General features: G+C 40.1%; 4 protein-coding genes across 4 annotated transcripts; 1 reads left to right on the top strand and 3 right to left on the bottom strand.

Moving 5' to 3' along the window:
- Nucleotides 1-166: 166 nt before the first annotated feature.
- LOC112175996 (glutamate receptor 2.9) lies at nucleotides 167-1,749 on the bottom strand. Its single transcript, XM_024313792.2, has 3 exons — nucleotides 1,343-1,749; nucleotides 831-1,240; nucleotides 167-716 (listed from the first exon to the last, which is right to left on the bottom strand). Exons 1-3 carry the CDS (start codon nucleotides 1,356-1,358, stop codon nucleotides 636-638), a joined length of 507 nt encoding a protein of 168 aa, XP_024169560.1. The 5' UTR covers nucleotides 1,359-1,749; the 3' UTR covers nucleotides 167-635.
- A 1,428-nt stretch (nucleotides 1,750-3,177) lies between these two features.
- LOC112177277 (glutamate receptor 2.2-like) lies at nucleotides 3,178-6,146 on the bottom strand. Its single transcript, XM_024315580.1, has 3 exons — nucleotides 5,685-6,146; nucleotides 3,485-4,528; nucleotides 3,178-3,360 (listed from the first exon to the last, which is right to left on the bottom strand). The coding sequence occupies exons 1-3, from the start codon at nucleotides 6,144-6,146 to the stop codon at nucleotides 3,178-3,180; spliced, it is 1,689 nt and encodes a 562-aa protein (XP_024171348.1).
- Nucleotides 6,147-12,940: 6,794 nt separating this feature from the next.
- Nucleotides 12,941-16,023, top strand: LOC112180822 (ADP,ATP carrier protein ER-ANT1). Its single transcript, XM_024319382.2, has 4 exons — nucleotides 12,941-13,238; nucleotides 13,722-14,017; nucleotides 14,744-15,115; nucleotides 15,233-16,023. Exons 2-4 carry the CDS (start codon nucleotides 13,760-13,762, stop codon nucleotides 15,542-15,544), a joined length of 942 nt encoding a protein of 313 aa, XP_024175150.1. The 5' UTR covers nucleotides 12,941-13,238; nucleotides 13,722-13,759; the 3' UTR covers nucleotides 15,545-16,023.
- Nucleotides 16,024-16,346: 323 nt separating this feature from the next.
- LOC112180823 lies at nucleotides 16,347-17,491 on the bottom strand. Its single transcript, XM_024319383.2, has 3 exons — nucleotides 17,013-17,491; nucleotides 16,846-16,928; nucleotides 16,347-16,744 (listed from the first exon to the last, which is right to left on the bottom strand). Exons 1-3 carry the CDS (start codon nucleotides 17,368-17,370, stop codon nucleotides 16,439-16,441), a joined length of 747 nt encoding a protein of 248 aa, XP_024175151.1. The 5' UTR covers nucleotides 17,371-17,491; the 3' UTR covers nucleotides 16,347-16,438.
- Between the last annotated feature and the right edge of the window lie 203 nt (nucleotides 17,492-17,694).

The following is a 17,694-nucleotide window of genomic DNA, read 5'->3' as shown; positions in this document are numbered from 1 at the left end:
AAAACATACAGCAGCAACATTAATACCTTTCTATGAAAAGACAAATCTAACTTGTGCACAAAAGCCTCTTGCAAGCGTCACTGCCGTACGTCACACATGTACATGCTAAGAGACTAGTATATAATTTTATGCATACCGAATCAAAGAAATTTTTATGAGTGTTGTTGATCAATCTAGCGAGTTCCCCTTGGTCTGGAAGCAAGCTCAGTAGCTGGTTCAGTCTCTCCAAGTGGTTGAGGTTCAATCTCTAGGGATGATTGAGGTTCAATCTCTAGGGATGATTGACCGTGCTCAGTAGAAGGTGTTCTGTGCTCATCATAAACACTCTGTGCTCCAATGTCGATGTGATCTTCCAATCCAGTACCTCTTTTAAAAGTATGGCTTTCGAGGTCTTTTAGGTCGTATTTTCTTAGTATGACAAGAATTCTTGTCCAAAATGAATCCGTCGAATCTGAGCACATTAAGATGTGCTTATGTTCATACAAGAACGTGGCAAAAAAATATGAGTAGAGCTACTGATGAAGCAACCCCAGCAATGAGGAAGAGACCCCAAAAGCTTTCAAGGCCAAGACTTCTGGAAGAGAAGTTGTTGTTTGGCTCTGGACAACTTGACTTGTTAAACCACTTATCCTCAATCAATTTCGTTTATTTGTCTCATACAACTTCAAGATTTCACTCGAAACATTGCGAGTGAGAGGTGAATTTTTTGGGAAGACCTACATATGTATCAAAGATTCAAAGAAGAAAGAAAAAAACCCACGCTTAGACACGTAAGAGAGAAAGTTAGAGAAAAAAGAAATCGAGGAGATCCAAGTAAGCGAATTACTTACAAAGGCAAAACCATCAGTTTTAAATGTTGGATCAAGCATCATGTATTTTGAGCAATAAGTTGCCAGAAAAAGTTTGATGTAAGGAGTTTCATCAAAAGCAGCAGTTATACCACCATTTGCACTACCATTTTGAAAAAGTTGATGCAAATCTTCAGTGGAATTATAAACCTTAATTTTGTCGTCCCTGAACCATAGTTTCTTCATCAAAATCGCCTTAACAAAAGAACCTTCTTGATATCCAACACTGTGTCCATTCTTCACGAGCAAGTGTATATCAGTAATAGTTGGTTGGAGCTGCTGAATTGTCAACATTGAAGTTAAACTTGCGGTATAGCTCTGGGTCAATATAAGGACTACCACACACCATATGACCACTACGAACCTAGCCAAGTTACTGACCACTCGCTCCCCTGTTAAAAAATATAATGTATAATGGAAAAACATGGAAATTAGTGAAGTTTTGTTTCTACAAAGTGTTGACGGAGTACAACAGATTAAGGTGGGGAACTTACGGTGTGCAAAAACCATGGTTGAGAAAGCGAACCAAAAGCTTGTGCCAATTTGGTGACTTTGAGGCCCGCGGAAATCCTCGTTTATTCGATGTTCAAGAACCCATACCACAAATAACAGCCGGTTGTTAACCAAAGGTCCTGATAAAGATATGTGCTCTACACTAGCACATGAGGAGACAACCCCACTACAAGGAGACAGCTCGTGCTCTCACCCAAGTACAATAGACAAAGCATGGCAATGTCCATCCTCCAAGACAGTCTTGTCTGCCATGCTTTTGGCTTCTCTATGCATGTACTCTAGTTTAAATATATGTGTTATCTTTGTAATCGATACAACAAGTAATTCAACCAATTCCATTTCTTTTCATGGTATCAGAGCTACTGCTTAACAGCTCTTGATCCTTTGATCTCCAAAACCTTAATTTTCTCCATGCACCCACGGGTCTAAACCAATTGCAGCATCTCCGAATCTTTCTTCTTAGTTCTGCTTTCAATTCAACACCATCATGGCAGAAGCACCATGTTTCAATTCTCCACCATATCCCAACCTCCCTTCTCCTCATATCTCCATCAACTTCTTCTGCTGATTGCAGCATCTATGACCCTCCTTCTTCTTAGTTCAATCTCCGATGAACCATGCCGGAGCAACATCCCGATGAACCATGCCGGGCCATTCAATCTCCGAAGAACCATGCCGGAGCAGCGTCCCGATGAACCATGCCGGGCCATGCCGGAGCAGCGTCTCCGATGAACCACGCCGCAATCCCCAGTGATGCAGGCCTCTGCTCTCTCTCTCTCTGCCTCTCTTCTGCAACAATTTCTCTCTCTTCTTGTCAGACCATGCGTCACGTTCCTCTTGTTTTTACTTTATTGTTCTTCCCTTGCCATCTCTCTCTCTCTCATATTTTCTTAACTCTTTTAAAGTCTTCTTCTCGATCTTTTCCCCAAGACAAGAGTCTTGTCTGCCACATCTCCCCTTTTCCTTTGTTTATTTCTTTTTCGCATGCTTGCACACTCTCCCTCTTTTTCTTGTATGTGTCTCACGTTCTCTCTTGCTTTTTATGTTGTTTTTAGTCTCTCTTTTCCTTCTCTCTCATTCATCTTTTCTTGTGTTGCTGAGACTCACTCATCTACTTCTTCCCACTTTGCATGTGTGGACTATTCACTTTCCTCTCTCCTTCTCTAACCATGTTCTTCTTTCACACTTTAATTGCACAACATTTTTCTCTTCTACATCAGCGTGGCTCGTCCTTCTTCTTCATCTAAACTCCAAACCATTCCGTGCCCGCAGATTTGAGGGACTCTTTGGGGTTCGTGCATCTGCGGTGCAGACTCTCCTCTCACTATCTCTTTTTCTTTTCTCCGTGAACGAACTCCTATCCGTCGCCCGCAGATTTGAGGGACCCTTTGGGGTTCGTGCATCTGCGGTGCAATGAATTTACTCTTCCTCATTCTTCTTCTTAACCAAACTCAAAACTCTCCTGTCTCTCCATCTCTATTCTCCCAATTTTCAGTTCTTTTGCTCTGCCTTTGTTCACCGATATCTTCACAAAGAGTGTACCTACACTTCGGTTCTTTCATCCTGTTCCAAGCTGATTGTGCGCATCCCGCTCATCAGCTTGCGGGGGCGTGATAAAGATATGTGCTCTACACTAGCACATGAGGAGACAACCCCACTACAAGGAGACAGCTCGTGCTCTCACCCAAGTACAATAGACAAAGCATGGCAATGTCCATCCTCCAAGACAGTCTTGTCTGCCATGCTTTTGGCTTCTCTATGCATGTACTCTAGTTTAAATATATGTGTTATCTTTGTAATCGATACAACAAGTAATTCAACCAATTCCATTTCTTTTCAGGTCCCAAGTCCAAGGATCCAAAAACACCCTAGTGTTCTTACTGTGGTCTTTAAGGGGCACAATCATGTATACCCCGGATTCTGTGTATGGCAATGTGAAGTCAACATCCAGGAACCTGTCCGCTGTAATGGTTATATCCCCTACTGCAGCATCATAGTTCTATCAAGTTAAAAAGCCAACATTTCAGTGAGCAATTTTATAGTTTTGCTAGACTAAATTGGCGACAATAAATTTTCTAAATAAATTAAGAGTTCAGAATAAGTGTTCTTAGCCCTCGGACTACTTCCTTGACCACATCGTCGTAACTACCATTACTCTCACCATTAGGCTTTGCATAAGCATAAAATTCGTAAGCATAGGGTAATGCTCGACTTACAGCTTTAAAGACTTGTAAACAGTATCCATCAATGACCCTGGTTGTGTTAATGCTACGATCATATGTCGATTTCACAAATTCATTAAACCCTTGCTTGACTGGAACTACAATTTTTAACTTTTTCTGGGGACTTGTAGGAATCTTCCGACCTCTTGGAGCAGAGGAGATGTCTCCTGGCCATAAAATAGATCCAAGACTAGCATTAGAAGCAGAACTGAAGTTTCTTACTAGTCCTTTTTGGGATGTCCAAAATCCAATCACCTTTTCCCCATTTCCAATCAGATTCACAATCTCAAAAGTTGATGATTGTAGTTGCCCTTTTACGAGACTAAAATTTCCTGAAATCCCTATAAAACTTGTACCGAGTAGCGCTTGGACAAGAGGACCAATCTGAGAGACCCCAAAATTCTCTAAATCACTGGAACTACCAGAATTCATCTTTTCGAAGGTGAAGTTTCTACCACTGCCAACATGTTCTACTGCCATGGCTAGTGCCTTGGCACAGTCATAAGCCCACAATCGAAAGATATCCAAATTCACATCAACAGCAGTTGGATTTTCTTGTTGGAATTTCCCTTTCCATGCAACTCTAAAACTCGCTTCTTTCTCTTTTGGGATATGTGTTTTCAAACCCAATACCCCTTGCATGTTTTCCACGATAAAAGATGGATTAAACGAACCAAACTGGTTGGAAATTCCAGTGGTCACTATCCAAGCATAACCTTCATCCATCATCCCCAACTTCTTTGCTTTCTCAAATATTCGAGACCCGAGTTGAGGTAACATGTGGACAATGAAGACCCTTATTTGCATTGTCATCAACTTGTAAAGCTCAGCTTCTATTTGCTCATCAGCGGCATTTGGGGAAATAACACTCCGGTAAGCGATTTGGACAGAGAGGTAATTAAGGGATGACTCCTTCTCCAAACTCGTTGTCGACGTAGATGGGGACTACTTTTCTCCAACCAAAGGTTTGAATGATGTCGCTTGTGGCTTTCACTTGCAAAGAGTCATTTTGTGCAGCTCGAAAAAAGTATGGGCTACGGATTGAAGTGAGAGAAGGACTTGTTGCTGAAAATGAGATTATGGGAACATGTGCTTTGTCACCAAGGTTGATTAGGAAGTTGGCGTCCATCGATGATGAAGGGCCTATGATGGCTTGCACTTCAACATTCTTTATAAGGTCAAGAGCTGTTACAATTAAAAGGTTACTTAGAATGGAGTTGGAGAGAAAATGGATGGATTATTTGCGTCATTATGAATAAACGGGTTCTTACTTACGATTGAACTCGTTGAAGAAACAATATATGCAACCAGGTTAATTTTCGACCAAAAGAAACTATACAATTAACAAATGAGTTTTTGTTCATTTACCCCATTTCTTGAGATTTTTTTCCCACTTACCCTATTAAGTTTTTTTAATTATCTCTTACCCAAAACACTAGGAGGTCTTCCCTAATACCCCATTAAAAAAATTTTAATTTTTTTTAATACCATTTTATCCTCACCTTTGTTACTTAGAGAGAGATAGAGAGAGAGAGAGAGAGAGAGAGAGAGACTATAGGGGACTTTGCCGGAACCCGGTCACCGGCCGCAGGATTCGGATCACGACAGTCCGAATCAAGTCACCGGTCGCCGCCCACTGGACTTTTATGAAAACCTCACCGGAAATGTTTATTGCCCCCAATAGACTTCTATTGCCCCCAATAAACGTCTATCAGACATGTATTGCCTCCAATAGACGTCTATTTTGACCCCTAACAAACGTCTATTGGGGGCAATAAACATCTATTGCCCCTCAATAGATGGGCAATAAAGTTCTATTGCCCCCTAATAGAACTATCGGTAGTCGGAATAGGAACTAATCGTCTTAAAATTAGACAAATAAAACTTTGATTAAAGAAAACAAACAAAGAGATTATATAAATTCAAAACGCCTATTACCCCCAGTAGACATCCAAAACTTTAAAATGAGTAGATTACATCAATTCAAAACCTCTATTGCCCTCCAATAGATGTCTATTGACCCTCAATAGACATTCAAAAAAAAAAAAAATCTTTCTTTCTGTCCCATTACTTAAAACAAAAAAAAAATAGCTCTGGGCACCCATGTCTTCACCGGTACCACAGTGCAGACGTTCCCATTGGTGCATCTTGGGGATGAGTTCCAAGAGGTCGTGGTCCATCGCCGAAGCTCGCCTGAACCTGACCGGAAAATTGATTGTACGAGCTGAAGCTTAGTCAGGTTGGCGATGCTCCTCGGAATCTCGCCGGAGAGAGAGAGAGGACTGGAAACAAACTCTCCAGCAGTGGCGTTTGGCGGGAGAAAGGAGCGGGACTCGGTGTTGGAGATGAGGTGGCCGTTAATGGCTTTGAGGCCACGCTGTGGTACTAGAAACGAACTGGAAACCGCAAAGCCCAGATTGTCGTCGAGGAGGAGAGAGAGATATAGTGCAGAGGAGAGAGAGAAAATGCAGATGGCACCGTCGCAGTAAGTCGAACTGGTGGCCGGAGAGAGCCGGCAGTGAGGTCGAGGGAGGGCGTCTTCATCTTCAGGTGTGGATGCCATCACTACACCAGATATGGAGATCGGAGATCTGAGTGTGAGAGAGAGAGAGAGACCAGATCTGGAGGGAGGATAGAGATAAAGAGTAGCATGTTACAGTTTCTTAATCAGGTTAAGAGTAAAATGGTCATTTCTTGTTAAATTGTGTAGGTGGGAACAAAAATTTGTTGCTGGGGTAAGTGGGATAATTTTGGTTCATTTTGGTGCTTTGGGTCAAGAACCCTTAACAAATATACAACAAATATGCGTGCACATATACATCATGTTTCATCCGAAAAAAAACCCTAAATCTCTCTCTCCCTATCTCGAGAAAACAAAGGCCAGCGGCGGCGAAAACTTCACCTCTCATCCGGTGGCATTCTGGCCGGCAACAATGTTAACCTTGGTCGCGCTACTGTCATAAGGTTGCTGCCGGATAGGTATTGAGTCATATGGCTGGGCCCTTGGGTTGGCTCTGCCCCGAGGCTGGACGTGGCTCCAACTTGATTTTATGTTTTGCTCTGAGGCGGTGATGATGGGAACACTGGTTGTTGGTTCAGCGTCAAACGCGAGTGGGCGGGGCAGTTTCCAAGCGACGGTAGCAGTGCAGCGGTGTTTGCTCATTTGACAGCGTTAAGGTGGAGCCCTCATTTCTTGGCGATGGTGGTTGACGTTGGTGCTTCTGGCAGATCTGCTCGAAGAGTGAAGCAGGGCTGGGTTGGGCTTCATTGGGCCTCGAGCTATCCTTTTGGCCTTTGCCCAAATAGTTTGTTTTCTTTTCTTTTGTTACTTCCTTGGTTTGAGGAACCCTATGTTTTTATGTTTTGTCTGATTACAATAATTTCCTTGTATTATGATCCTAGACACTTGTGTGCACTCTATCTATCTCTAGCGCCTCCGGCGTTGTTGTGACATCCCGAACCCGAATTCACCGATTTACTAGTCATTTGGACGGTAAACAACTTTTACTTTCACTTTTACTGTTGTTTCAATGCTTTTAGGGGGCCCTAAAAGTTGACTTTTTGTTCGGGTCAAAATTTGAGAAAATTTCCTTCATGAAAGTTGTAGAGGACATTAAACCGAGCGCGTGCATATGTGGTACGTAAAAATCGGAGTTCGTATACGAAAGTTATACGTGAAAATGTGAAAATTACTGTTTACAGTAAGTAGTATATATTTGAAATTTTTACTGTTGGGCCAGGTAACTTTCTTTTCTCCTTCTCTCTCCTCCCGCACGCTCTCTCTTTCTCCTCTGCGCATTTTCTCTCTCTCCTCTGCAACTCCGGTTGCTTTCTCCTTCCGACCACCAAAAAGCGTCAAATCGGTGGCTACGGACTCGTCTTGACCTCCTCTTGGCCCCTACGGTGGTTGCTCACGGCGGCTTGGCCGGAAAACGACGTATCGGGTCCTTGAAGTTTACTGTAGCAGGTGACAGTTGACTCGAATTCCGGCAACCTACGGCGACAAAGCCAGGCTTTTTAGAAGCGTCTTGAGGCGTACTTGAAGCTCCCCAAATATCTTGAAGCGATTTGCTGCGTGGAGGAAGAAAGCATAATTAGAAAATTTTACTCTACTTCGGTTTGCTTAATTGTTCGGCCTCTTCAAGGTATTTTCTGACTTTGTCACAGTTGAGAAAGTTATTGGAAATGTTGAGATGATGTTGTGAATGAAATTTGGTGGCCGGAGGAGGAGTTGGCCGCCGCATGAACAGTGTCACCGCATGAATAGTGCGATGGTGAATAGTGCGGTGTATGAACAGTGATTTATATTATGTTTTTATTAGCTAGTTAAATCCTATAATTTTGGTAGAGGTTGAATATGTGAATTTGGTTGGAATTGGAGAAGTTTTTAATTGATTATGAATTTCTGGGAATTTAGGATTTCGATTATCGATTTACGAGAATCCGACCGTCGGATATCTCTCGGTTCTGCCTTGGAACCTTTAAATTAACGAAATGGTATTAGTGGTATAATTTGGGTTGCATCCAAGGAGAAGTGGAGATGTAATTATGATGAATTGATTTTAGGAATCGTATTAATTTGTCGAATAACTATTCACGGAAAATAATTGTGTACAGGGCGATGTACCGAGCTATTGCTCGACGAAGGAACTCGTATGCATGGTCGCCTAAATAGTACTGTGAGTGGACATTTGTTTTTAAATTATTTCCGCATGCAGTATTATTATTATTTTCTTCCAATTGAGATTTAATTATGTTTTGAATATTTGAGATTTAGTTTATCGAGATTATTATGGATTACGAGATTAGTATTGAAATTCCTTTCCGAGGGCTTTTAGTAGATTTTTGAGATAGTCATTCATGAGTTATTGAGTTGGGAAATGATTTTCGGGAAGTGACAGATTCGGAAAAATATTATGAGAATTATTGTTTTCGAATATCAGTTTTTATGAAGATATACGAGTGCGAGGGATTTAGCAAATATTTGAGCATGATTGATTTATCGAGATTTATTGAATTATAGAGTATGTGATTATGCTTTCGAGGATTTATTGAGATATCGAGGATTGAGTTAGTGAGATATTACTGAGTTATGCTTTCGGTGAATTATTATTGATTTATTGAGGTAATATCGAGTTTCTTTCCGAAAGCAAGTGATTGAAAGAGGTTATGTTCAGTTCTTGAGGAGGCTATTCAGTTTATTAAGGAGGCCAGTTTTGGCGCATGCGTATCTTACCTAGTTGGCAGTCCCTTCTAGGTAATAGTTTGGTTGGCAGTCCCTTCTAGACTACAGCTCGGTTGGCAGTCCCATCCGATGCGTCACCTGGTTGGCAGTCCCTTCCAGATGACATGAGGTAGCTAGTCGGCAGTCCCGTCTACTACCTGTGGTTAGTCGGCAGTCCCGTCTACTACATGTGGCTAGTTGGCAGTCCCATCTATCCACCGCCTCCTATCCCGGTTGGCAGTCCCTTCCGATGCGTCATCTGGGTGGCAGTCCCTCCTAGATGGCATGAGATGACTAGACAGCAGTCCTTTCTAGTCATCAAACGAGCCTCATGGAAATGATGTTTTTATAAGGATTGAGGATGAGATTTTAAGAGGTTTCAAGATGTTCTTGTTACGTGATTGAGATTTCAGTAAAGAGGATGATTAAGAGTGTTTTCAAGATTGTTACTGCATGCGAGGTTTTAGAGAATAACTTGGGAAAGCATTAAGTTTTACTTCTTCATTTGAAATTACTTATTTTTCGTCCACTCACTCTAACGGATTTTAAATGTTTTCCCCTGGGCCCTTCGGTTTTAAATGCCCAGTTTGCAGGCCAGTTTAGCTTGAGGTCGAGCGTACTTGGGGTTGAGGCATAGCTGTCATAGCTTCCGCATTATAAAAGCATCGGTCATTTATCTTGCTTTCTATTCTCTTGTTCGCCTGTATATTAGATTGCTCTGATAACCTATGAGATTAATATTCTTAAGTTTCAGAATTGTTTGGTGATATGAGAGATGTTGTGATATAGGGAGCAGGGTGGCTCCAGGAGAATAAGGATGGATGATTTAGAAGTGTAATTGTTTTTCTACAGGTTTTGGGTTGTCCATTTTTAGGAGAAGTTCTGTCAAATTTTTGGTAGAATTTCTTCTAAGGTGGGCCCCGCAGGGCCTCTTCGGATTTCATGGTGAAATCCGGGGCGGGTCCTGTCAGTTGTACCAATGGAGAATCTCTGTTGCCTCTACATATTTGAATATATAATGAGTAGGTTTATTTCTATGTACCATTGTGGATACTATCACTATCTTCTTGTCTGTCTATAGATGGCAGCGGAGGGTATGTAACTGCCTATTCTGACTTGTGATGAATGATATTACCACCCCTCGGGCTACATCAAAAAAATATACATCATGTTTCTAATAATGTGGCAGACTTGTTTACTAAGTCATTACCCAAATCCATGTTCCAGAAACATGTGGCAAGAATTGGCTTGCGGAAATTATCTGAACTCCCATGATCATAGTCATCGGGGGAGATGCAGACATCAGGGGGAGATGTCTACATGTTCACCTCGAAAAGTGAATGGTGTGTTGTACTTTTTTTCCCCTTCGACCGAGGTTATTTTTATCCTACTGGGTTTTTGTTACTCGGCAAGGTTTTTAACAAGGCAACGAGAGAAGCACCACGTTTGGGCAACACAAGGGGGAGTGTTCAAGTAAACCCTAATTTGTGTTTGGCCCAAACTCTAGGTTACTTGCTCTAGTGTTTGGCCCAAACTCTAGGTTAAATTAGAAGGATTTAGATTCCTATTCAATGTACGATTACTTTCCTTGTATGATTGAGATTCTATGCATTGTAATCCTCTATATAAAGAGACTCCTATTATCAATGAGAACACACAGCAAATTCCTCTCAATTTCAGTTTCTCTACAACAGTTTTATTATTTTAACATCCCCAAAATGAGTGACGTATTTTTTTCTTTTGATCGAGATCACACGATTCCTCAAAGGCTTCCTAGGCTCATAGACTAATCTGTACCGGAGGATCATATCATAACGCTTCCTCCCACGCGAGTGACATATTTTTATAGCTTAAAAATTGTACACTTACTCCACTAACAGTTTTTCAACCTCGTTTAATCAAAACACTCTAAGAGATTATTTTCCAAATACCTAATTAATTCTTTTTTTGGGACTTTTTTGCCCTCTCCTTCTTTCTTACTTAGAGGGAGAAGTCATCCTCCACCTTGCCAAACTCCGGTGATGGGAATCCTGCGACTGGTGACAGGAATCCGGAATCTGGCTACCGGTTTGGTGACCAGATTCCGGCATCTGATTTTATCACCCCCCCCCCCAATAATACCCAGTAATCATATTATTGTCCTCTAATAATCATATTATTGCTCCTCAATAACAAGATTATTGTGGATCAATAATTAGTGAAAAATGAAGGTGTTTTGAATTTTGAAAGCTTTTGGAGGTTTATCCAAATAAATAATCTTATTATTGCCCTAATAAACATTTTATTGCCCCTCAATAATCTTATTATTGCCTTTCAATAATCTTATTATTGCCAACCAAATCATAATAAAAAAAGCAATCACTACTGGCAAAATTTCCTTCCATTCTCATAGTTCACAGTTTACCATAAAAAATAAAGAAATGTTGTGGGTAGCAAAAAAATAAAGGACTAAATACTCGTTACTCCTCATACTTTTGCATGAAAACAGTTTAGTCCAAAATTTTAAAATTAAACAGTTTAGTCCTTGTTCTTTCTAATTCTCACACAATAGATCCTAAAATGACTATTATACCCCTTACTTTTTTATTTTTTTATTTTTTTTGCCTCTATATATATATATATATATATATATATATATAGAGAGAGAGAGAGAGAATATATATATATATATATAGGAATTTTCTCAGGTGCGGACGTCCGTACCGAATTTTCGGTACGGATTTCCTGTTTTCGACCACTTTCCGGCCACATTTTTACATCTTAACCGTTCAGTTTTTAGGTCCTAGTGTATAGATCACCTCTACAAAATTTCAGTCAATTTGGTGATCATTAAGGCATCCAAAACTGCATTTTACACGAACGGACCGAATCTGTCGAACCGGAACCGTTCGTATTTATAATGGTAAATTGCAGTTTTGGATGCCTTAACGATCACCAAATTGGCTGAAATTTTGCAGAGGTGATCTATACACTATAACCTAAAAACTGAACGGTTAAGATGTAAAAATGTGGCCGGAAAGTGGTTGAAAACAGGAAATCCGTACCGTTCGCTCGGTACGGACGTCCGCACCTGAGACGGACTGTATATATATATAAATATATATATATATATATATATATATAGAGAGAGAGAGAGAGAGAGAGAGAGAGAGAGAGAGAGAGAGAGAGTGAGAGAGAGAGAGGCAGAAAAAATAAAAAAATTAAAAAGTGAGGTATATATATATATATATATAAAGAGAGAGAGAGAGTGAAAGGTATAATAGTCATTTGAGGACCTGTTGTGTGAGAATTCGAAAAAAATAAGGACTAAACTGTTTTATTTAAAAAATTTGGACTAAATTATTTTTCATGCAAAAGTATGAGGAGTAACGAATATTTAATCCAAAAATAAAATAAAATAAAAACTAGAAGTTGATTTGGGCACCCAATCACCATCTTCGCCGCTCTCTATTTCTGAGGCAACTTCCTCCCAAGTAAATACAAGGCCCCTGGCGTCCTGGTGTATGTGGCAAGTGAAGAAGCAACCCAGATTATACTAATGCAAGATCTAGAGGAGAACAAGAACTCAGCGAGGTCAATGGCGACGCGGTAGGTGGATCTCAGTCGGACGAATCCTATCTGGGTTGGTTTTCTCGGATCCGAGCTGGAGAAGGCGTTGTTTAGCTGGGGTGGTGATCCATGGCGCGACAGTGGCAGAAGGATGATGAAGCGGTCTGGCGAAATCCGCTGGGCGATGCAGTCAGGCGGAGAGAGAGAGAGAGAGAGAGAGAGAGAGAGAGAGAGAGAGAGAGAGAGAGACTGGTGGTTGAGATCGGTGGGGGAGAGAGAGAGTCTGAGAGGAGAGAGATGAGTTTCAATTTAATTATATGAGTAAAAATGTCAACAGATGTTGTATTGGGTAAATAGAGTTACTCTTAGTGAAGTAAGTGGACAATTTTTAAACTGAAATTGTGTAAGTGGTCACTAACCCTTTTTATTATTACTAAATACGAAATTACCACTTGAAAAATATCACGTGATAATCCGGACTACTTGTTGAAATAGAAAAACAGTTCCAGTCTTTGTGGGAAACGACTGTCGTTGCATTTGGCAAATGGAAACAAAAACAGCAAAGCTTGTTTGTTTTGTTTGCAAACAACCTGTTCTCCATAAAATTGTTTTTGGGAATCGAGACCTGGGAACCATTTTGAGTATTCTACACATATTACCCTCTCAAATTTCGATTCCTTTTTTTTTTTTTTGTCTGAGCCAAAGAGCTATTCAAGTATTCAACCCATTTAAAATCCTCGTCAATTGAAATTCAAAGCTGTGTTATTTCTGGTGGTGGGAGAGTAACCTATTCTCCGCCGCAGAAATCCCACCCACTCCCATCCCTCTCCTTCTTTTCCAGTCAATACTGAATCTTACTTCAACCTTTTAATAAATTTCAAGGTATGTAATCCTATCCTGTAAACCCATCTCACTTATTTTCTTAATATTCACATTGACTTTGAAAGTTCATTCCTTTATGCTTGTCATTCACTGAAATGGGATATCATTGGATGTTGTTATTGGTATTTGGGTTGTTGCGGTGTCTATTCTCTTTTCTGGGTTGTAGCTCTCATGGCATTTAAGAGTTAAATAGTTGCTACTTTGAATCTGTTTTGATTCTGTAGTGAGCTCTGATTGTGTTTCTTGAACACCCTTATCCAGCTTCTTCACATTTGACTTGCTGATTTTGGATCAGTACATATTAAAGACTGAAACTTTACATCCATTTGATTAAGATAACATGTTGGAAGTGATGAACTCGTGCATTTGAAACAAAACATACTCGAGGACAATAACTGAATCGGGCAAAGATGTAAACTTTCCCATTTGAATCACCAATTGGACAATTTGAATAGCATTTCTGCTTTTGTTTGGACTCTTTAGGGCCACAGAGAGCAAGAGAGAGATAGAGGTGGTTTGCAATGGGGAAACAATCCGACAAGTTTTCTGCGGATTTTGTAATGGGAGGAATGGCTGCATTGGTAGCAAAGAGCGCCGCTGCACCTATTGAAAGAGTAAAGCTTTTGTTGCAGAATCAAGGGGAGATGATGAAGAGAGGACAGCTTAAGAAACCTTATAAGGGTGTTGGTGATGGATTTAAAAGGGTTTTCAGAGAGGAAGGCGTGTTGGCCTTTTGGAGAGGCAACCAGGCCAATGTTATTCGATATTTTCCTACTCAGGTACATTATTTCCCTTATATTCCCCTAATGAATTCATGTTTTTCTTACAGTATTTGAGCTGGATATGCTCTGGTGACTCATTCATCGTTTATGTAGTTAAAACTATTAAGTCAATTGCCTGTTCTGCTGTAATGGCATGCCATTGGAGATGCTCTTCTTGCATTTTCTGTGTTTCGTATTTGTTTGTTTTCCTTTCTACAAGCAAATTTTCAGAGTGTCTTCAAGACTCTTTTCTTGTTTCTTTCACTGGTATGGTTGATTCAGCTATCAGAATATAGTTCAAGAGACGATGTAATAATTGGAAATGCTCATCGATTTTTGGAATACATCTGAATCTCCATATTCTCAGGTGCTTATGTATTTCAGTTCTCCAAAGACCTTAGGTTTTTCTTGTAAATATGTATTCTGGAACTTTTCTCTCTTAAGGGATAACAAAGCATGATGTGATATACATATTCATCCTAGTAATTCATCATGGTTAGAAGTCCACTAATTCATTGTGATTTGTGTCGCCATTTATTATAGAGAAGTCATCTACTCTTCTAGTCTTCTTAATTACACACTTCTTGGCATCACATGTCAGTGGAGTTTTTTTATATTCTGCATCTACTCTTATAACTTAGAACTTGCTACCGTGCTCTGTTCAGTTAAATGTATGAAATGTTTTGATTGCACTTTATAGTCCTACCAATTGTTATCACCAAACGTAGTTTGGCATATATGTAGGCTTTCAACTTTGCATTTAAAGGTTACTTCAAAAGCATTTTTGGTCGCTCAAAAGAGAAAGATGGATACATAAAGTGGTTTGCTGGAAATGTGGCTTCAGGAAGCGCTGCTGGAGCAACAACTTCATTATTTCTATATCATCTGGATTATGCACGTACACGGCTAGGCACTGATGCAAGGCATGGTGGAGTTAATGGACGACAACAATTCAGAGGGCTTCTAGATGTTTACTGTAAAACCTTGTCAAGTGATGGATTAGTGGGTCTCTATCGAGGTTTTGGGGTTTCCATTATTGGAATTACGCTGTACCGAGGCATGTACTTTGGGATTTATGACACCTTGAAGCCTATTGTTTTGGTTGGACCTTTAGAGGTAAACATCTCCATTCTGGAAAAAGATGCTACATCTAACCATTCTTGGTTCTCATGCTTTCCATGAAAATTCTTTATCGATCACTAGCCCAAAAGTTAATCATTTGAATTTCTACAGGGAAATTTTTTGGCTAGTTTCTTTCTTGGTTGGAGTGTCACAACAGTCTCAGGGATCTGTGCCTATCCATTTGATACTCTTCGGAGGAGAATGATGTTAACCTCAGGACACGCCACAAAGTATCGCAATGGCTTACATGCATTTCGGGAGATTGTTTACCTTGAGGGTTTCAAAGCACTGTTTCGAGGAGTTACTGCAAATATGCTTGTAGGAGTTGCTGGGGCCGGTGTACTTGCAGGATATGATCAGCTGCAACGACTTGCATATAAACATGGTTATTCTGTTGAGCCAAATCAAAGAGTTGCGAAGTGAAAGTTTGGACATGGCATATACATTTATTTTTTGGAGCGACAACAAAGATTTTTGAAGTGAGAGTGCAGACATGGCATACAGACAGTTAATTTATCGAGGCACCGCAGAGCTTTGAAGGTCATGAGATCTGTATACAGTATACCAGTGTTACCTCTTCTGTTGATTCATCCTTCAAAAGATTTTTCTTTTTTCAGAACAAATGAAGAAGGTAAAGACAAAAATAATTAAATCCACGACTAAGAAAGGGTTGTTCACCAATTGGCACTGCTTCTTCCTGGAATGTCTAAAGGCTTACATGTATATTCTTTGTACAGTTGACCGAGTATATTCAATTATTCGAGTGTTTCATATGCTAATTATCAATTCACTGCTGATTTATAGTCCTCACTCCTGAGTGAAGCTGGGATACAAGATGTCCAGAGAATATGATTTTCGCTCCATCTGGCTTTTGATGTGGCATTGCAGAACATTTCTTTGATTCTTTCTGTCCCGAGCATTGGAAAACAACTTGCTGATCAGAAAATTCTCAACCCAGTGAGGATTAGAAGAAGATTGACTTAATGCTGTGCAGTTGGTGTCAACTGATGGTTGTCGCCAGCACACGATACGAAGTCAATTGGATTCTTAATCTGTGATTAATCTAATCACAATGCATTATCTTTACATGCTTTTGATGATTCTTCAAATCTTCAACTATGGCATGCCTAGTTATACACTGATTTTCAGGTACATATATTATTCTGTGCAATGTACCATTTCAATACTCGGAAGTCAGAAGCTGCATAGAAAATCACACACTGCATGAAGTTCAAAGTCTAAGGCTTTCATTGACATCCATTGTTTTACAAGCATAGCACTCGCATCCAATTTCTAAAAGAGTAATCATAAATTAACTTAAGCTAGAAGCCAGAAATTCTTGTGAAGCTTGGTGGTGATCAAGTAGCCTCCAAGTCTTCTGCTCTTTCTCCTCACCGCAATCGTCATGCATCCAGCATTTTGTATGCAGTATTCCACAACCTCACCGCTTCTGGATGTTCTTCTCCTTCGCCTAGTCGTCCAGCACTTGTTGATTAGCTTCCACCACATTGACCTCTCTCTTTTTTGGCCAAGAACAAGTAGAGATACCTTTTGTTTCTTTGCTTCTTCCACAATTATTGCACCTCCTTCGTTCCCTTCAAGCAATGCTACCTCAACTTCCACCTATTCAACTCAATAGTAAATACAAACCATTCCATACTGGAACCCTTTCACATCTATTAAAAAAAAAAAAAAAAAAAAACAATGTGATGTCATGCACTTACCCCAGGCCTTCTCCTCTGACAGTCTTTTTTCATAGAGTGAAGAAGCTCAAAAGCTCTTAAATTAAGCTTCTTCGCATTTGAGTCTGCACCAGCAAAACCAATGTTAGTTAATAAGAAAATTATGAACTAATTAATTAAGAACCTGATCAATGTGTGTCGAGTCTCACCTTGTTTGCAGGGCTGAGCTACATGAAGAAGCACAATGGTGTCTTGGATTTGAACAGTGTGGGACAGTGCCCATTCAAGAGCTCCTTTGGCTTCGAGGCTCGAATCCACAACAACCATTATCTTGTTCCCAATCTCATCCCCATTTTTTACTCTGATTTCTTCACCAAAGTCGTCACTGCTATTACTCAGAAACTGATCTGTTTTCAAATGGCCAGTTTTGATGGAAGAGGAGGAGGAACGACGTCTAATGCTTCTAGAGGCGGGTTTCTGTTTCGATTTTGATCCCGGAGTCCGGGAATGGACCGGAAAACAAAACGCGCCACGGCCAACACACAATCTTGCATATCTCCTACTCATTATGATGATTTTGGTTCTGGTTTGAAGCGTAGCTAACTTGGTCTGTTATATACACACACACGAGGAATAGAATAAATAGTTAAGTTTGCATACTTATCTTTCAATTTCTAAAGCATGTCATTGATTCCATGCACAATTTGTTATTTGGTTTTTGTAATTCCATGTGGTGGGCCACATCTTCAACGTGCTTGGCATGAATTTGAAGGCTTCAGTGTATGTTCCTAATCATATTATAGTAGGCTAGTAGTTGAGCATCTTATAGTAGGCTAGCAGTTGAGGTTTTTTTTTTTTTTTTTTTTTTTTTTTTTTTTTTTAATTTTTTTT

The sequence above is a fragment of the Rosa chinensis genome, chromosome 7 (genome assembly GCF_002994745.2).
Source record: "Rosa chinensis cultivar Old Blush chromosome 7, RchiOBHm-V2, whole genome shotgun sequence".
Taxonomy (NCBI): Eukaryota; Viridiplantae; Streptophyta; class Magnoliopsida; order Rosales; family Rosaceae; genus Rosa; species Rosa chinensis.
Note: the sequence above shows the minus strand (reverse complement) of the source record. Positions and strands in the feature narration are given on the sequence as shown.

Coding starts and splice junctions, on each gene's coding strand:
- LOC112175996 (XM_024313792.2), bottom strand. Junction 717..830: donor AAACTGATGGTTTTGCCTTT/GTAAGTAATTCG, acceptor ATACATATGTAG/GTCTTCCCAAAAAATTCACC.
- LOC112180822 (XM_024319382.2), top strand. CDS start 13,760: ATGGGGAAACAATCCGACAAGTTTTCTGCGGATTTTGTAATGGGAGGA. Junction 14,018..14,743: donor TTCGATATTTTCCTACTCAG/GTACATTATTTC, acceptor GCATATATGTAG/GCTTTCAACTTTGCATTTAA. Junction 15,116..15,232: donor TTTTGGTTGGACCTTTAGAG/GTAAACATCTCC, acceptor GAATTTCTACAG/GGAAATTTTTTGGCTAGTTT.
- LOC112180823 (XM_024319383.2), bottom strand. CDS start 17,370: ATGAGTAGGAGATATGCAAGATTGTGTGTTGGCCGTGGCGCGTTTTGT. Junction 16,929..17,012: donor AGCTCAGCCCTGCAAACAAG/GTGAGACTCGAC, acceptor TTGCTGGTGCAG/ACTCAAATGCGAAGAAGCTT. Junction 16,745..16,845: donor GTCAGAGGAGAAGGCCTGGG/GTAAGTGCATGA, acceptor TGAGTTGAATAG/GTGGAAGTTGAGGTAGCATT.
- LOC112177277 (XM_024315580.1), bottom strand. CDS start 6,146: ATGGCATCCACACCTGAAGATGAAGACGCCCTCCCTCGACCTCACTGC. Junction 4,529..5,684: donor TGGTACCGGTGAAGACATGG/GTGCCCAGAGCT, acceptor GGAGAAAAGTAG/TCCCCATCTACGTCGACAAC. Junction 3,361..3,484: donor ACGACGATGTGGTCAAGGAA/GTAGTCCGAGGG, acceptor TTAACTTGATAG/AACTATGATGCTGCAGTAGG.